The sequence below is a fragment of the Temnothorax longispinosus genome, chromosome 2 (genome assembly GCF_030848805.1).
Source record: "Temnothorax longispinosus isolate EJ_2023e chromosome 2, Tlon_JGU_v1, whole genome shotgun sequence".
Lineage (NCBI taxonomy): Eukaryota > Metazoa > Arthropoda > Insecta > Hymenoptera > Formicidae > Temnothorax > Temnothorax longispinosus.
The window spans coordinates 3,487,449-3,503,294 of record NC_092359.1 but is presented as its reverse complement, the minus strand read 5'-3'; the positions used below and the strand labels follow the sequence as shown (position 1 = coordinate 3,503,294).

General features: G+C 34.3%; 2 protein-coding genes across 4 annotated transcripts; one reads left to right on the top strand and one right to left on the bottom strand.

Annotated features, from left to right (window-relative positions):
* Positions 1 to 76: 76 nt before the first annotated feature.
* Positions 77 to 4,599, bottom strand: Snx6 (sorting nexin 6). Of its 3 annotated transcripts, XM_071771537.1 has the most exons (11): positions 4,414 to 4,599; positions 4,229 to 4,279; positions 3,826 to 4,041; positions 3,313 to 3,434; positions 2,871 to 3,007; positions 2,480 to 2,787; positions 2,213 to 2,395; positions 1,954 to 1,971; positions 1,267 to 1,330; positions 968 to 1,053; positions 77 to 885 (listed from the first exon to the last, which is right to left on the bottom strand). In XM_071771537.1, exons 1-11 carry the CDS (start codon positions 4,417 to 4,419, stop codon positions 835 to 837), a joined length of 1,242 nt encoding a protein of 413 aa, XP_071627638.1. In that variant the 5' UTR covers positions 4,420 to 4,599; the 3' UTR covers positions 77 to 834. The 3 variants fall into 3 exon arrangements, with proteins under 3 accessions (XP_071627638.1, XP_071627639.1, XP_071627637.1); XM_071771538.1 differs by lacking the exon at positions 1,954 to 1,971 and having other exon boundaries at positions 4,414 to 4,597; XM_071771536.1 differs by lacking the exon at positions 4,414 to 4,599 and having other exon boundaries at positions 4,229 to 4,312.
* A 924-nt stretch (positions 4,600 to 5,523) lies between these two features.
* Positions 5,524 to 15,808, top strand: Dcr-2 (Endoribonuclease Dcr-2). Its single transcript, XM_071798031.1, has 26 exons — positions 5,524 to 5,737; positions 6,446 to 6,667; positions 6,831 to 6,957; positions 7,409 to 7,459; positions 7,535 to 7,774; positions 7,862 to 8,159; positions 8,288 to 8,364; positions 8,458 to 8,561; positions 8,651 to 8,783; positions 8,974 to 9,104; positions 9,413 to 9,653; positions 10,164 to 10,415; positions 10,490 to 10,750; positions 10,829 to 11,005; positions 11,092 to 11,296; positions 11,455 to 11,773; positions 11,847 to 12,217; positions 12,392 to 12,525; positions 12,599 to 12,727; positions 12,809 to 13,324; positions 13,443 to 13,652; positions 13,974 to 14,055; positions 14,233 to 14,453; positions 14,528 to 14,699; positions 14,888 to 14,963; positions 15,039 to 15,808. Exons 2-26 carry the CDS (start codon positions 6,480 to 6,482, stop codon positions 15,196 to 15,198), a joined length of 4,875 nt encoding a protein of 1,624 aa, XP_071654132.1. The 5' UTR covers positions 5,524 to 5,737; positions 6,446 to 6,479; the 3' UTR covers positions 15,199 to 15,808.
* The last annotated feature ends 38 nt before the right edge of the window (positions 15,809 to 15,846 follow it).

The following is a 15,846-nucleotide window of genomic DNA, read 5'->3' as shown; positions in this document are numbered from 1 at the left end:
GCACGATAAACCAAAATGGACATGAAGTGCATAGAAAAGAACATAAAAATATAAATGTTGTTTCACAACGCTACGATGAAAAGTATAATTGCACTTTATTATAAATCGTTTCAAGGTCCCCTTAATCATTGCTGCATTGTTTCATTTCCTAATTCTAAAATAAACGCATTTATGAATAATTATTTGTCGGACTAGCGTATCGTCATAAAAATTTGGAAAGTTCATACATGAAAATCTAATTGTTTATATTAACTTTAATCATCCTGAGCTTTTATATTATCCCTCCTTCACAAAGTTGCCCTAAACTTAAGCAATATAGTAATAACATGCTCGTATGGATATATTCTTATTTATACATATATGTATATATATATATCTCTCTCTCTTCTATATATATATATATTTGTTAATATAGAGAACCTTACTTTATACGTATAACAGGCTCTTAATTCGAAGCTGCAAAGGGACTCGATATATAACACCTAATCCACTTTTATAATACAAATGTGCATTATTTTCCCATAACACACGTATTTTACCCAAACTCTTATAAAAACCACAGTTTCTTACTATCTATTAAGCAAAACCAATATAGTAGCGCTTACATAGCTTTTTACAGCTCAATGATAGTAAATATTAGTTTTCTCGAAGTCGCTTTGCAGCTATTAATACAATACTTTATTTTTAAAGCATGATAGATCTAGTAAATTTAGATAACAAAAAATATATAGTATTTTACAGTACCATTACATTACATTATTAGTCTTAAATAAACTGTTATCTGCATACAGGATGTATGCACGTAGATTTGTCCATGGCAACGCTAAAGCTAGATCACTCTTCCCGAAGTACAGATAAACATTTCTTGAGCAATTCCGCGTGCGACTGTGAACATAATGTAAATACATTCTTGATATGCTGCAAAGTTTAAACATAACTTATAAAAAAAAAACAGCATTATACTCACTTTAGCATGTTTTATTTCGAGCTCTGTTAGTTCAATGAGATTCTTCTTAAATGCAGCTACTCGCCTAGTTTTGAAATCCAACAATTCTAAAAACAAAGTCGTTACAAATATTGGTAAGAATGTTTTAAATACTCTAAAAATAATCAATACCATTCTGTAAATTATATGGCAAAAGTTATATATCTCTAAGTATAATAGAAAATGTTATTAATCTTCTTTTATTCTATTTCTTTATTACAAAATGATATTGAATACGATTTCTAAACAAATGACACACAGATATACCTATTTTTACTTACCTTCTTTTCCTTTATCAGACATCTGTTCAAATTTCTCACATGCTTCGGTCTGTGCTTGTTCCGCCTTGATTAATAAAAATATAAATTTAAAATATTACAATGTTGCACACATTTTTATCTAAAACTTTCGATGCAATTATGCAACGTAATATTTATATATTCATCAGCAAAACTTATATCATTTCTACCACAAAAGTCATTATCAGATCATAAATCATCTAAATTATCTAAATTATCAAGACAATATTCAATACTACATGCAACCGTCTCATTCATGCATAATACTTCTGATAACTTCCGTGCTGCAGCAACTAAGTTGTGCCAATCTCCTTGTTTAAAAAAAACGCAATATCTCCATGTATATATTTTACATATAAATTATGTAAACATCTCTATGTATATAAAAAAGTAGAAATCTCACAATAAAACATTTTTTTATATAGAAATCATAAAATTATCTTTTTAATATTAAACAAATTTGTAAGATATCATAGAATTCATATTCTAAATGTAAAATTCTAAAATATTTTTCTTTACCTATGTATAATAGAAACTAAATGATTTTAATATAAATTCATTTTCAAATGGGCAATCTATCCATTTAATGAAAAAGTTGGCAATAAGATCTAATACTTTTAAGCACTATAACGGAAAATATATGTAGGACACAAACGATATATGACACACCTCAGCAACCTCCAGTGCCTTGAAAAGCAAGAAAAATTAAAGTTCTGATTAGATGCTACTCTCGTGACCATAAACCATTTATAGTATCTAATAACTGCAGTTTCAGTTTAGCCGCCATGAGATTAATTTTACATAAATATTCATTGTATCTATTTCCCTCGTCCTACATTTCTGTATGCTATTTCATGATAAATTAGCTGAGGATATTATTATGTAACATGAATATAAATTTACGAATTGTAGAAAAATGCGCACTTACTGCATGAACATCTTTGTTTTTGGCACGAGCTTTTTCAAGAGCACGATTCGCAGACTCGTACTCGTGTAAAGCTTTCAATCTTCTGAAAAGGAGCCTCTTAGCCGCAGCTGTATCTCTCATATAATAACGAAGGGTATCTGATAATTTTAAATCTTCATCTGACGCTACCCGTCCTTCAACTTTCTATAAAAAAAGAAAGTATTTTTTAAATAGATTTAATTATTAAAAATAAAAATTCTGAAAAAGTATCCGATAAAGTATTCTTACTCGTAACTTCTCGAAGGTTTCGGCGATTTTAGTTAAAAATCTCTCGAGTTTTCCGTTATCCGTTGTAGCTAATTGTAAAAGATTAGTGGAAATCTTTATATATGAATCTGCTACGTCTTTATGTTTAGCTGTTTGACGATCGGCCAACCTCGTTGCTTCTTTTAAATTATGATGATAAGTTTGAAGAAATGTCATTTCTTGATCGAAGAAGTCGTTTACATCTTTTACTGTAGCCGATAAGTAATATTCATCGGTAGTTTTCGAGAACGATTTCACCAAACCACCAAACATTTCCATCTTATTCTTTCCTGCAAGAATGAACAATACGTATGTTCTGTATTTATTTTAATTTCTATATATCTTGATATTGTGCAGACTACAAAAGCATTACCTCGCACACAAAGATCTTGATCGTATTCTAAAAATACCCTCAGATTATGATCATTCCGAAAAACTGGATGATGCGCCAGCCTAGTCAAGAACATTTCGTGCATAGCAACAGTTTTTTTGAATGTGGCTAAGTATTCTCTGCAAAGTCACAAAAAAAACATAACAAAATTAGATTTTATTAGATCCTATATATGTTAAAATATATAATAAATGGTACTTATTCATTATACAGGTGCCAATTTCAACTTTCTTCTACTTGAAAATACAGCAATTATTCTTAACATGTGGAATCATTTTAATATAATGAATTGTACTTATACGAAATAAAACTGGAATCATGATCTCAACATATGTTTAGGTCAAGACCGTTAGAACTGATTCCAATTGGAAGTGGCGTCTGTATAATTATAAATACCTAATTTATATATACAAAAAACACTCACGCTTCTAATTCTTGCTTCATCTTATTAAATTCTTCGCGTGTCATGTTTCCCTCACCTTCGCCGAGTTTTTGTAACTTTTCGCGAGATGCGTCAAAGTCTGGCCTTGGTGGACATGGTGGAATCTGTTATAATAGTATCGACATTTACATTTAAAATAAAACATGAGTTAATCATTTGAGTGTCAAGAAGCACAATCAATCCTTTTCAATTTTAAAAAATACCATGAAACACAATGGCGATTTCTTCATTTCACGTTAGAAACGTGTCAACAAGTGCCTCCTTCTTGTATAATTATTCAATATTATTACTTAATGTTTCAGGATAGCTTGATTTAATAATGGCTAATAGAATTTTGACAATTAGGACAGAAACAAAGTGCGTCAATAATAAATCTATCGCCAGCATATACTTAGTACTCTATTCACATAGATTTCTGCAATTATCTTCACACTCAAACAGGAAAATATCCACCAGAACAATGACGTCAGAATGTCATAAAGATTCCATACGTACGATGTAACCAGCGTACTCCTCATTTTCCTCGAATCGATCGTGGAGCCACACAAACTCTTCGTGCTGCCTGACAACCAGATTGTCCGGCTTTTGGAATTCAGGTAGGGTGGTTTTCGTATGTACAGTGAACTTGACCTTGTCCTTCTCGCTGAGAGCGTCCGAGATGTCCACCTGCAAGGACTTATCCGAGAGGTCTATGGTATCGGCGTGGATTGTCTGAAAGAGCAGTTCCGTTAGCAGATACGGCAACGCAGTTGTCATCGAGAATGCGACAACAAAGGGGAGGGGAGGGGTGTACAGAACAATAGCGATAATGCGCGTGTTATCAAGTGGACGACGGAAGAAGAAAAAGAGAAGAGATTCCAAGGAATACGACGGAGAGATAGAGAAGCGCTATAAATACCTTCTTGGGAGGCACGCTATTTAATATGTCGGTGGTGTCACATATTCCGTCCTGCAACATTTTTCGCATATTAGAGAAGCGCGTTCGAAGGGGGAGAGCGGAACTTTCCGGGCGATTTGCGCCGATCGAACGCGTCAAACGAGCGGATCGCCGGATCGGTCGGATTGATAACAGGTTCCACCTACCATCATGGCGTCGACTGGCGTCGTCCCCTTGACACACAGTGGTTAACAGCAACTCGATTAACAAGATCGTCTCGCTAAATAACGTATGTACAACTGTCGCGCGGCGAGCGAGCCGACTCGGACTGGCTCAAAATCCTAAAATACAATCTTCGACGCGCTAGCTCGGAAGAGAGTGGACGCGGTCTTCCGCCGAGTTCCGCGATATTGACAAGACCGTCGAAACGAGCGCCCCTAGTGGACATAAAAATGAGTTATCATCAATGTGGCGCGTCTTCCGCTAAATTTGAATGATATTTCGTCCGGTGCTGAATAACTTTATACAGAAATACTATTGACACGGCATGGTTATTATATTTGTGAAATAAAATGTGTCTTTTATAACGATTGTGAAGCTACAAAAATTATTATAAAGAAAAAACCAAATATATGGCACCTCAAAATATTATATAACGTTAAAGGCCGGTATTCATAATCAGATCTTATTTCAAGACCGTCTTATTGATAAAAAAAACTGCAGATATTGGGTGCGTTCAGCCGATACTCCGCTAGCCTAGCAATCGTGAGCAGTCGCTCGTTTTCGCTCGTCTCCTCTCCTTTTAATCCATTGGGTCAAAAGAGAGGAAACGAGCGAAAACGAGCGACTGCTCACGATTGCTAGGCTAGCGGAGTATCGGCTGAACGCACCCATTGGCTGCGTTTTGCCGAACCTCTGCTTAGCTAAGCGCAAAGTAGCACGTGAATGTAATTGGTTGGATCCAAAGGTAAAGAACCAATCACATTCACGTGCTACTTTGCGCTTAGCTAAGCAGAGATTCGTCAAAACGCAGCCATTACTTAATTAATTAACCCCCTTCCCATTAGGATAATCGGAATTTGGATGACGTAACCACGGCCTCTGCCACAGCCAGCGTGCGTGGCACTGCGTGGCCAACTATTGTTGACCACGTCAGTCGCATGGATTGGCTGTTAAAAAGCACCCTTGCGTTTTCTCAAAGTAACTCCCTAGTTCTCGTCCAATTAAAGCCTCACGAAATGACACTTCACGTGAATTGGTATTGTTGATGTTATTTTTTTTTTATCCTTCCCAGATAGTCAGATGGTATGATAGAAGGGGATCTTCGGGGAGTTTGGGGTTCTCCCGCGGTTCAGTGCGAAGCACTGCGGAGCATTTTCGTCAGACAATGAAATTGGAGTAGTTGGACGGTCGTCGTTGATCGAGGATCGAGCATGTGTTGTGATTTTTAATTGCTTTCTAATTAAGTTCGGAATTGTTGATCTTCCTGGCTTCCTGGAAACGATTCAGCGCCGCGCGACAACGTGGTCGGTAAGGATTCAGAATATTGAGAGAAAATTTTGAAGAAGATCGTGAAAAAGTTTTGACCGCCCGGCAGTCTGATTTAACTGTAATTTCGCCGGCAGTCGATCCCAATTCTCGCCCACCGAGTACCCGATATGTTTCTACCCAACCGCGGAATTGGTTGCGTCAGATATTTTAGTTAATTAAAACACGTTCGCGACACGTTGCCGCAACGGATAAATAAAGTGTTCGACGTACGCGCTTTTCGCTTAGATTTATTATTTTCGAATAGATCTTTGTATTTCAATTTTTTTTCCTATCATGATGTATTATCATTTTCGAGAAAAGCAAAACTGTTATAAATGTATAACAGGACGAAAATCCGTTAGGGACTTCTGCTAGACGGGAACACGGTATCCAGCTGTCTATGCGAATAGACATGGGATCTGTTTTCTATCTGTAGAATAAACATGTCTGTTTTCCGTTGCTGAACTGGCTGCGCTAGTTCAGAGTTCATCTTTTTTACTCCACATTGGAAGGGAAAAGATAAACTCTGAACTAATGCAGCCAGTTCAGCAATAGAAAACAGAACCCGTAGTACTCGCTGTGGATTAATCAGACGATTCGTCGTTTGACAGTTAAAGAGCATATAGATCGTTGGTATGAAATATATTAAATATGTTGATCTATCTTTCAAATATTATTAGCTGCTCATTTTAATGTGTCTCTTTTCAGCCGTTCTCCAGTTTAACATCAGCGATTGAAAACAATGGAGTACAAAACAATGGAGGTGAAATTTACTCCAGAAAATGAGACTGGGTTCACACCGAGAGCATATCAAATAGATCTGTATGAAAGGGCAACGAGAAATAACACGATACTATACCTGCCAACTGGCGCGGGCAAGACATACATAGCTGTTATGCTCCTGAAACATCTAAGCGGTGATGTGCGCAGGTACGTAACTCTTCATGAAAATGTTTCTCTTTCTGGTCTGATCTGACAATTTTTTTTTTTTTTTTTTTTCCCAATTGTCACAACAATCGAACAACACAGCGCACCTGTGTTGATAATGTGTATACACTGGTTTCAAAAGGTTTTTTTTTTTTTTTACATTTAGACCTTATCGGGAAGGTGGGAAACGTAGTATATTCGTTGTAAACACAGTAGCACTGGTAGTGCAACAAGCGGATTATATAAGTAGGCACACGGGCCTAAAATGTAAAGGTTACAGCGGAGACATGAAGGTGAGTGCTGATAGATTTAAGTCACTCGAGAGTCGGCTGATGGAGGACACGCACACGATCTGAGTGCACAGGTTACGTGCTTTCTTTTATGTGCGTGTCTCCCACCAGCCGACTCTCAGTGCTGGTCTACAACCTTGCTTTAAAGAGTATTTAAGCTCTAAGCCGTAAGAAATTGATCAATCACAGTCGAATATTCTCCTCAAATTTCAGTGTGATTGGTCAATTTCTTACGGCTTAGAGCTTAAATATAAATCCTTTAAAGCAAGGTTGTAGACCAGCACTCAAGTAGCTTACCCAGCAAACACAGAATACACCGAGTGCGCAATTTGATAGCGCAATTTGATAGCAAATTCGGAATTTGATGCCATCTTGGCGACAGCTATCAAAATGCGCACTCGGTGTATTCTGTGTTTACTGGATAGGGCTTAAAACTACCAGCACTGAATTACAGGTGGACTTTTGGCAGGAGCAACAATGGTCGGCCGAAATAGAAGAACACGAGGTAATATATTGCGGTATCAGTTTACTCTGATTTTATTTTGAAATAATTGATGGGTAACGACTCTGTATGATCCAGGTTTTGGTAATGACGTCGCAAATCTTTCTGGATATCCTCGGGCACGGACGCATGAAGTTAGATAGAGTAAACTTAATCATATTTGACGAGTGCCACAGAGCTGTATCTAATCATCCAATGAGACTAATTATGCAACGATTTGAAGATTGCTCTAAGGAAAAGCATCCACGTATCTTAGCTATGTCGGCAACATTACTGAACGCCAATGTAAAAGCAGATAAAATTGAATCTACGATTAAGGTAAAGATTCCCAGTCCATCATCTTATCGCTCAGTAATCTTTAATTATGATCTTTAGGCATTTTAAAATCATTCACATCCTTTACAGGCTTTAGAAATAACATTCCATGCAAAGATAGCAACAGTAGGTTCAACAGATTGTATCCAAGGATATTGTACAAACCCGAAAGAAGATATCGTCAAATACACAAAATGTATAATTCCACAGTTAACTTTAATGAAAAAGATAACTTGTATTATAGAAACAACTTCAGAAATTCTAGAAAATGTAAAGATTGATTTTGATGAAATATATAATGAATCCAGCGTGAAAATGCGGCCTAAATCTAAATCTTCCAAGTTAGAAGCTATTTTGAAAGACATAGAAACAACTACATCACTTACCGGTAATTGATTCACTTATATACATGTACTAGGACGTACATGTGAATCTCAATCTTTCTGATCTTTATGTTTATTATTGAATTTTTAATAAACATTTAACATATATAAGATATTATCATTTTTGTTATAGGCATATATGGTGGAAATAAGTCCGCTTTGTTACATTTAATCCAGCTAGAGAGTTTAAGGAAACACTGCAACGACCAAGTATGAGTTAATTAAAATTATGATTAAAATATTTTTTTTAAGTGTTCCACAATCTTTACTTTTATTTTTAACGACTTATTGGTTCTATTTTAGACGACAGAGATTCTTCTGGATTATCTAATTACTCAAGTAATGCTAATAAGGAAACTGTTTGATAACGAGATGAAAGATCTCACAGAATTAGAACGATTGTACAAGTTGGTATAAAGTATTAAAAAATTAGTGAAGTTTATTGTGCAAATTATAATAATTTATATTGACTGATGTTACAATAATATAATTTCAGCTTTTCATCCGACCAAGTCCTTAAATTACTTAAGATATTGTTGGATAATGATAAATTGAACAAACAAAAGTTCTGCTGCATTATTTTTGTCAGGGAAAGATTTATGACACAAGTGATATATCATATATTAAAAGTAAATTTCTTTATGAGCTGTTTATCAATAATTGATTAGCAATAGTACAAATTAATAATTGCTTTTAAAAACGCTGTTTTTTCACCTATAAATTAGTATTAGTAATCATAAATATAAATTTAATTATTTAATAAACTCGGAAAAAAAGTATACATTTAATTTTTAATATTAGAAATATATATTATTTTAGACACTATCTGCGCACGATGAGAAATACAGTTTCCTTTCGCCCGATTACGTACTTGGATTTCAGAATAATCCTTACAAACATAGTAGAGAAGTTTCATGTATTGCAAAATGGAATAAGGAAGTGTTGCAAAGGTAATCTTTCATTTTTTGCATATTTGTTTTCTTACGGATGTAAGTCGATAAATTCACGAATTATGAACGATTTCCTAATTATATCTATAAATTTCATATTACACACTCACTGAATATTTATGATTTTAACATTATAGTCAAATAATGCAAATTATACTTTATTTTATATATTGTAAACATATCAGATGCATAAAAAGTATTTTCAGTATATTATGATTTTCATTAATGAGCAAAGAAAGAAAGAAAAATATATTCTTTAGTCAGCTTGGTATAATAATAATTAAATTAAAAAATGCATTGTGTTACAGATTTAAAAGAGGTACGGCAAATTGCATTGTAGCGACCGATGTTGTTGATGAAGGTATCGATATACCAACTTGCACATTGATAATACGATATGATATGCCAATGGATTTTAGAGCATATGTTCAAAGTAAGGGTCGGGCACGCCACAATTCGAGTAATTATGTAATCTTAATGCCGCAAGAGGATTGCGGTTTTCTTCAGAGATATTATGAGTACAAAAAAACAGAGTTGCAATTGAAAGGGGTAAGCAATCCGATATGATAACAGATAAATCACTACTAAGGCTCATACATTGATGATGAAAAAAGATCGTACGATCATAGGACCAAAAATTCTTTCTTTTCAAGTCATAACTATTATTAGCTGGTATTAGAATAATAAGCACGATGCATGCATGGATATGCAAAGAAATTAGGTGCATTAATCGTTATTTTAAAACGAGAAAAAGAACAATATTCTTGCAAATATCTCAAAACTTTAGCTTGCAAAACTCTTGCAAAAATGTTCATAACTAAGAAAAAATGCGTTTTTGAATCTATGATCACAAGATCATTTTCATCCTCAAGATATTGCAGTTAGAATATCCTGCCAAAGTTCGAAAATCTATTTCAGTGATAATTTAATATTTAATAAAGAAATATATATGGTGCAAATATATAATGCAATAATATAATAAACAGTTTGTCTAAATAAAAAGACAAAATACATTGAAATACAATGGCAAACATAATATGATTGTCTTTGTATTGTTAGATTTTGGTGGGACAAACCGAACAGCGTACGCTACCTACTCAAAACGATATTATAAACGATCTGTATACTGATTGTGAGATCGAGCCGTATACAGTGAAACGTAACGGTGTTGTGGAAAGTTGCCTAACAGAAATGGGTGCGATTAGCTTGATAAATATGTATTGCACTGCTCTACTGAAATCTAAATTTATTTGTCTGGTTCCGGTTTGGAAATTGTATGAAAAGGATAGTCCTCGGGCGAAATTGTTTCAAGTATTATACATATTCTTTACTATTTAATCCTCATAATTCATCAACAGTGTTTATCTATTGTATAAACTCGGCAGGTTTCTCTCAAATTACCAAACTTATCACCACTAAAAGTTGAAATTTACGGTGATTTTAAGGAAAGTATAGATAGTGCTAAACGATCCGCTGCTATGAAAAGTTGCATAAGATTGCACGAACTAGGTGCATTGAACGACAAGCTATTACCTGCAACCGACGATGAAATCACACAAAATTTGGATTACTTGTTCCCAAATTGGATAGATGAAGACAATTATCAATCTGGCACATATAAAAGAAAGCGAGAACATAAATTAGAAGCAAGTATACTATATATGTGTCAAATAAGATTTATATACATTTATATAGAGCTGTTACTTATAAAAATGCTTTTGCAGCATCCGCTTGCGTTTTATGGTGCGTATCCACAGCCTTTACAGCCATTGTATCTTCATATTCTTGATTGTACCTCTACGTATCCTGTGACGGGCTATGATAATAGACGTGTAGTTTTTTATAATTTGCTTAATGACAAGAATGGCTTTGGTATTCTTTCCACAAAGAGTTTGCCAAAGGTAGAAGCATTTACTAACATTTTAGTTTTCGCAGAACTAGTTTAAATTGCTAGTCACGTTAATCAAATTTTTCTCATGTTTGTCAGATACCCTCGTTTCCGATTTTCATGAAGGATGGTAAATTAAATGTCGATGTAAAATCCAATCCCACAACGATAATGTTGAGCGGAAGTGATATTCAATTGCTTAAGAGATTTCATTTCTTATTGTTCAATGATATTATTCCTGTGATTAAAAGCTTTATGATTTTCGATAACGATGATCTTGAAAATTCCTTCTTAATTGTTCCATGTAAGTATGTGTGTGATTATGTTATAACTTACATTTATATTGTAATATAATTTAGCGCTATTGTATTTTATATAAATTTATTGTCTACAGCTCCATGTTCAATGTGTATATCAATACTAATAAGAAGCTATTAAATATTTTTTTTTCTGCTGTTTCAGTGAATGATACGCAGGAGATAAATTGGAACGCTGTTGAAACGTATCAACATATAGAACGAATTATACCGGATAAGCCTTTTCATTTTAAGACTAGCGATTACGAGTTAGCACTGGTTACCCCAACGTATAGAGGATCAGCAGTCTATGTAGTTACGCGAGTGTGTGATGATCTCACACCTGAATCATGTTTCCCCAATGAGGATTTTGAGACATTCACGCATTATTATAAAGAAAAACATGGACTGACTATAGAAAATCTGCAGCAATCTATGTTGGAGGTGAAACCAATACCAATCAAAATTAACTACATAAAACCGAGGTGCGGTATACTACAGTCGCCAGAATCACGTTTGTGGTATCTATATAATTCAACTAATTTGTGTAATTTGCAGAAAATTGCCCGAAGGTCCGGTGAAATATAAGAAAACGGACGACACACTGGAAGATCTTCAGGAACATCTAATTCCTGAACTGTGTTGGAGGATAAATTTCCCGGCTGTATATTGGTTAAAAGCGACCACGTTGCCTTCCATTCTTCACAGAATTTGTCAATTCTTAATCGCGGAAGACTTGAGAGTAACTATTGCAAGAGAGACTGAATTAGGTACGATGACATTAAAGAAATTACCTCCCTTAGAAATAGAGGAAGATGTTGATAAATTGAATGAAGAGGATTATAGTAATGGATTGGAATTGACGGATGATTCGATTGAGAAAACGCAATTGGATCAAACGTATTCAGATTTAAATGTGTTCGAATTAGGTACGTAGTACCTGACTGTTGTTTCCGCACACATACATATTATTTATATCTATATTTATTATGTAAATTTAAAAAAAAAAGGTTGATAGTGTCATCGTAATTCTTTCTATTTTTAATATTGGTATTCCTATGGGATTTATTTTCATAAACTCGCAACGCCGGCTACAAAAACAGATTGTAACCCCTTCTTGAGGGACCAGGAACCTCGCGATTTATATCGCGATATAGACCAAATTCAAATGATCGATATTCAGTATTATAATCAGTTTATGTCTAACTCAAACTATAATGAAGATGACAGCGCCAAGGTAAGCAGGATATAGCGATATGTGTCATGATTATCATATGTGTTTTTGAAATAATCATTTCATTTATGTGTAGAAAAATACGAATAAAAGTGTCGGTCACTACATAGAAAGGTCAATGATATCAGCACCATCGTTAAATGTTCTTGCGTCCTCTGATAGACAGTCTCCCTCGCAAGGTCCTAATTCAACAGAAATCATGCATGTAAGTGGAAGCTTATTTCTCATGTGTCGCATGTCACGAATAATAATTACATAAATAATAATTACATTCATTTAATTTTAGGCGCTGACCACCAAACTGGGCCTAGATATGTTCAATCTAGAGCGGTTGGAAACTTTAGGTGATTCCTATCTAAAGTTCATTGTATCGCTGTTTTTATATCAAAAATTCCCAACGTTCAGCGAAGGTCAATTGACGGCGGTGAAGGGAAAGATTATTGGCAATCGGAATCTCTATTATTGCGGCAGTAAAAAGGGTATTCCCGGTCGTATAAAGAACGATGCGTTTGTGCCCACGAGCAATTTTATCCCGCCCGCGTTCACGGTGCTGCGGCCATTGCAAACGATATTACTGAAGGAATCAGTGGCACCAAATGTATTGTATGAATTTCAAATACCGGAATTGGAGAGGTACACCGGATACATAAGCGAAGATACAAAATATGTGATGCAGCAGACGGTGATAAACTGGGATAAGGGGGATAAGCAAACGGGTGTCGAACATTATCTCGGTGTACAAATCTTATCCGATAAAACCGTGGCGGATTCGGTAGAAGCGTTGATTGGCGTTTATCTCAGAGTAAGTTTGCAGTTATAACATTACGGTCTTGACCTTAGATGAGAATGTATTAAACGTTACAAGCATTTATTATGTTAAATGTTATATTACGACACTAAAAAATATTCTTTTGCATTAGAGTAACGGTATAAAAGGCGCCGCAAAACTGCTCAAATGGTTCGGTATACTGCCTGATATTGACAATAGGATTGAGATTGACAAATTACTGGATAATAATCCACCTGATCCTGTAATTGGTAGTGGCGATCCGAACCGCCACATGCCGTGGGCTGATACTATAGAAACCAAGTTTGGCTATAAATTCAAGAATCGAGCATTTCTGTTACAGGTAATTTGTTAAAAGTGATTGCCGTGCGAATATATTGTGTGTGTGTGTGTACACGTTTATTTAATTATCCATCTTATACTGTAGTTTATGCAGATTTTCCTGTATACAGATATATTTACAGTATAAAGGTCAATCCAGATAAACGTGCATAGCGCATAAACATAAGCATAAGAGAATTGCGTGGTCCATATGCATGTGCATAAGGAAATAGACCACGCCGTTTCTTTATGCATATGGTTATGCACCTATGCAAGTTTGTCTAAATAGATCTTAATACAAAATATATAATACAAAATCACAACTATCTAAATCATGTTTCAGGCATTCACGCATCCATCCTATACACCGAATGCAATAACCGAGTGTTATCAAAGATTAGAATTTCTCGGAGATGCTATTCTTGGTAAATATAAAATATCGCCGAGTATACACGCAGTAAAATTATAACACAGTATCATATATGAATGATATAATAATCACGAATAATGCATATAAAGAATGAAAGATTATTAATATATTTTCTAATTTCTTTAAAATAAATCGCAACGATTAACAAACTGTATCTTCTTGATAATTCCAGATTTTTTGATAACGTGTCACATTTACGAAAATTGTGGAAATTTAAGTCCTGGTGATCTTACCGATCTGAGATCTGCGCTCGTCAATAACATAACGTTCGCCTGCTTGGCAGTGCGGTATGGTTTGCATACCGCCTTATTGGCCTACGCTCCCATGTTGCACGAAATGATTGATCGTTTTGTGAAGTTCCAAGAGGAACGAGACTATGCAATTAATGACGAGGTACGCGAACGATACAAATTTTATAGCAAGTGTAATAAGTGATATACATCTTCTTCTTTTTCTTTATAATACAGCTGTTATGCGTGCTGATCGAAGAAGACGAGTGTAATCTGACAGAATATATTGACGTTCCAAAGACTCTCGGCGATCTATTCGAATCTTTAATCGGTGCTATTTATCTTGACAGTGGCAAAAGTCTTACAAAAGTCTGGGAAATTATCCATTCTCTTATGCACAAAGAGATCGGTAATATATATATATAAAACTAAATAAATATAATCTTATATATATCTGCTTTATCTAATCTAATTAAATAAAGAACTTATAATTAGGTAAAGCACAAATTAAAAATAAAATAAAAAGTTGTCATTTTCCTTTAACTTTATATTACGTACTGACGTTTTTTAATTAAAATTTTAATGTTTGTTTTATAGATGAATTTAGCAAAAATATTCCTAAACAGCCGGTACGAGTAATACATGAAAATACAGATATACGCCCTAAGTTCCTGTAAGTATGATTACACACGTACATTAATTCTCTCTTTCATTTGTGTAGATACATAAAACGCACTTTTGATTGCAGAGAAGCGACATTGATTGAAGGCACTGGCATGGTTATGATACCTTTGAAAATCACTATCGGTGGTAAGGAGAAACTCTTCCATGGTTTCGGTGTTAATAAGAAACAGGCTAAATGCGCAGCCGCAAAACAAGCATTAAAAAGACTGCAACTCGAAAAATAAGTTCTTCTAGAGATTAATTGTTTTATATAACATTGTTTACGTGCATGTTTATGAATATGTAGAGATTAATGAACATCGAAACTGTTATTATTTCGTAAGTCCTATAAATACAATAAGACTTCGATGCTTGACTGCAAGTATCCGGGTTATAATTGATACATCAGATTGATGCAAAAAGTCCATAGTTTTGGATAAAAACATCAAAGCTAATTTGTAAAATTATATATATTTTATGTCCAATTTTTGGACATAAAATGATTAATTGTATTGATTTTTAACTTCTCTGTTAAATTTATAGATATTAATGTTTCTGCAACTCGTTAAATTCCGTTTTTATACACATAGGGTGAGTTCCAAAATGTGCTGAGACACCTATATTGAAAATATATAGTATAAACTTATCTTTTTTCAATATGAAGGGCAAGGAAACAGGATGTTCGTGTTAAATTATCTTTTTCTTTCTGCGTCAATCCGATGATAGATACAAGATCTGATATAAATTTATTTTATAGTTAATATTGGTATATTTAATATATTAAATTTCCAATCAATATAATTTTTTAAATTGTCTTTAGAAATTTTACTCTAGTTTCTACATTTTTTAATTAAATATGCGAAAACACATTAGCTCCAGTACACATGCAGTAT

Coding starts and splice junctions, on each gene's coding strand:
- Snx6 (XM_071771536.1), bottom strand. CDS start 4,297: ATGCGAAAAATGTTGCAGGACGGAATATGTGACACCACCGACATATTA. Junction 2,788..2,870: donor TCAAGATCTTTGTGTGCGAG/GTAATGCTTTTG, acceptor TCATTCTTGCAG/GAAAGAATAAGATGGAAATG. Junction 2,396..2,479: donor AAACCTTCGAGAAGTTACGA/GTAAGAATACTT, acceptor CTTTTTTTATAG/AAAGTTGAAGGACGGGTAGC.
- Dcr-2 (XM_071798031.1), top strand. CDS start 6,480: ATGGAGTACAAAACAATGGAGGTGAAATTTACTCCAGAAAATGAGACT. Junction 9,105..9,412: donor AATAAGGAAGTGTTGCAAAG/GTAATCTTTCAT, acceptor ATTGTGTTACAG/ATTTAAAAGAGGTACGGCAA. Junction 10,751..10,828: donor AGCGAGAACATAAATTAGAA/GCAAGTATACTA, acceptor ATGCTTTTGCAG/CATCCGCTTGCGTTTTATGG.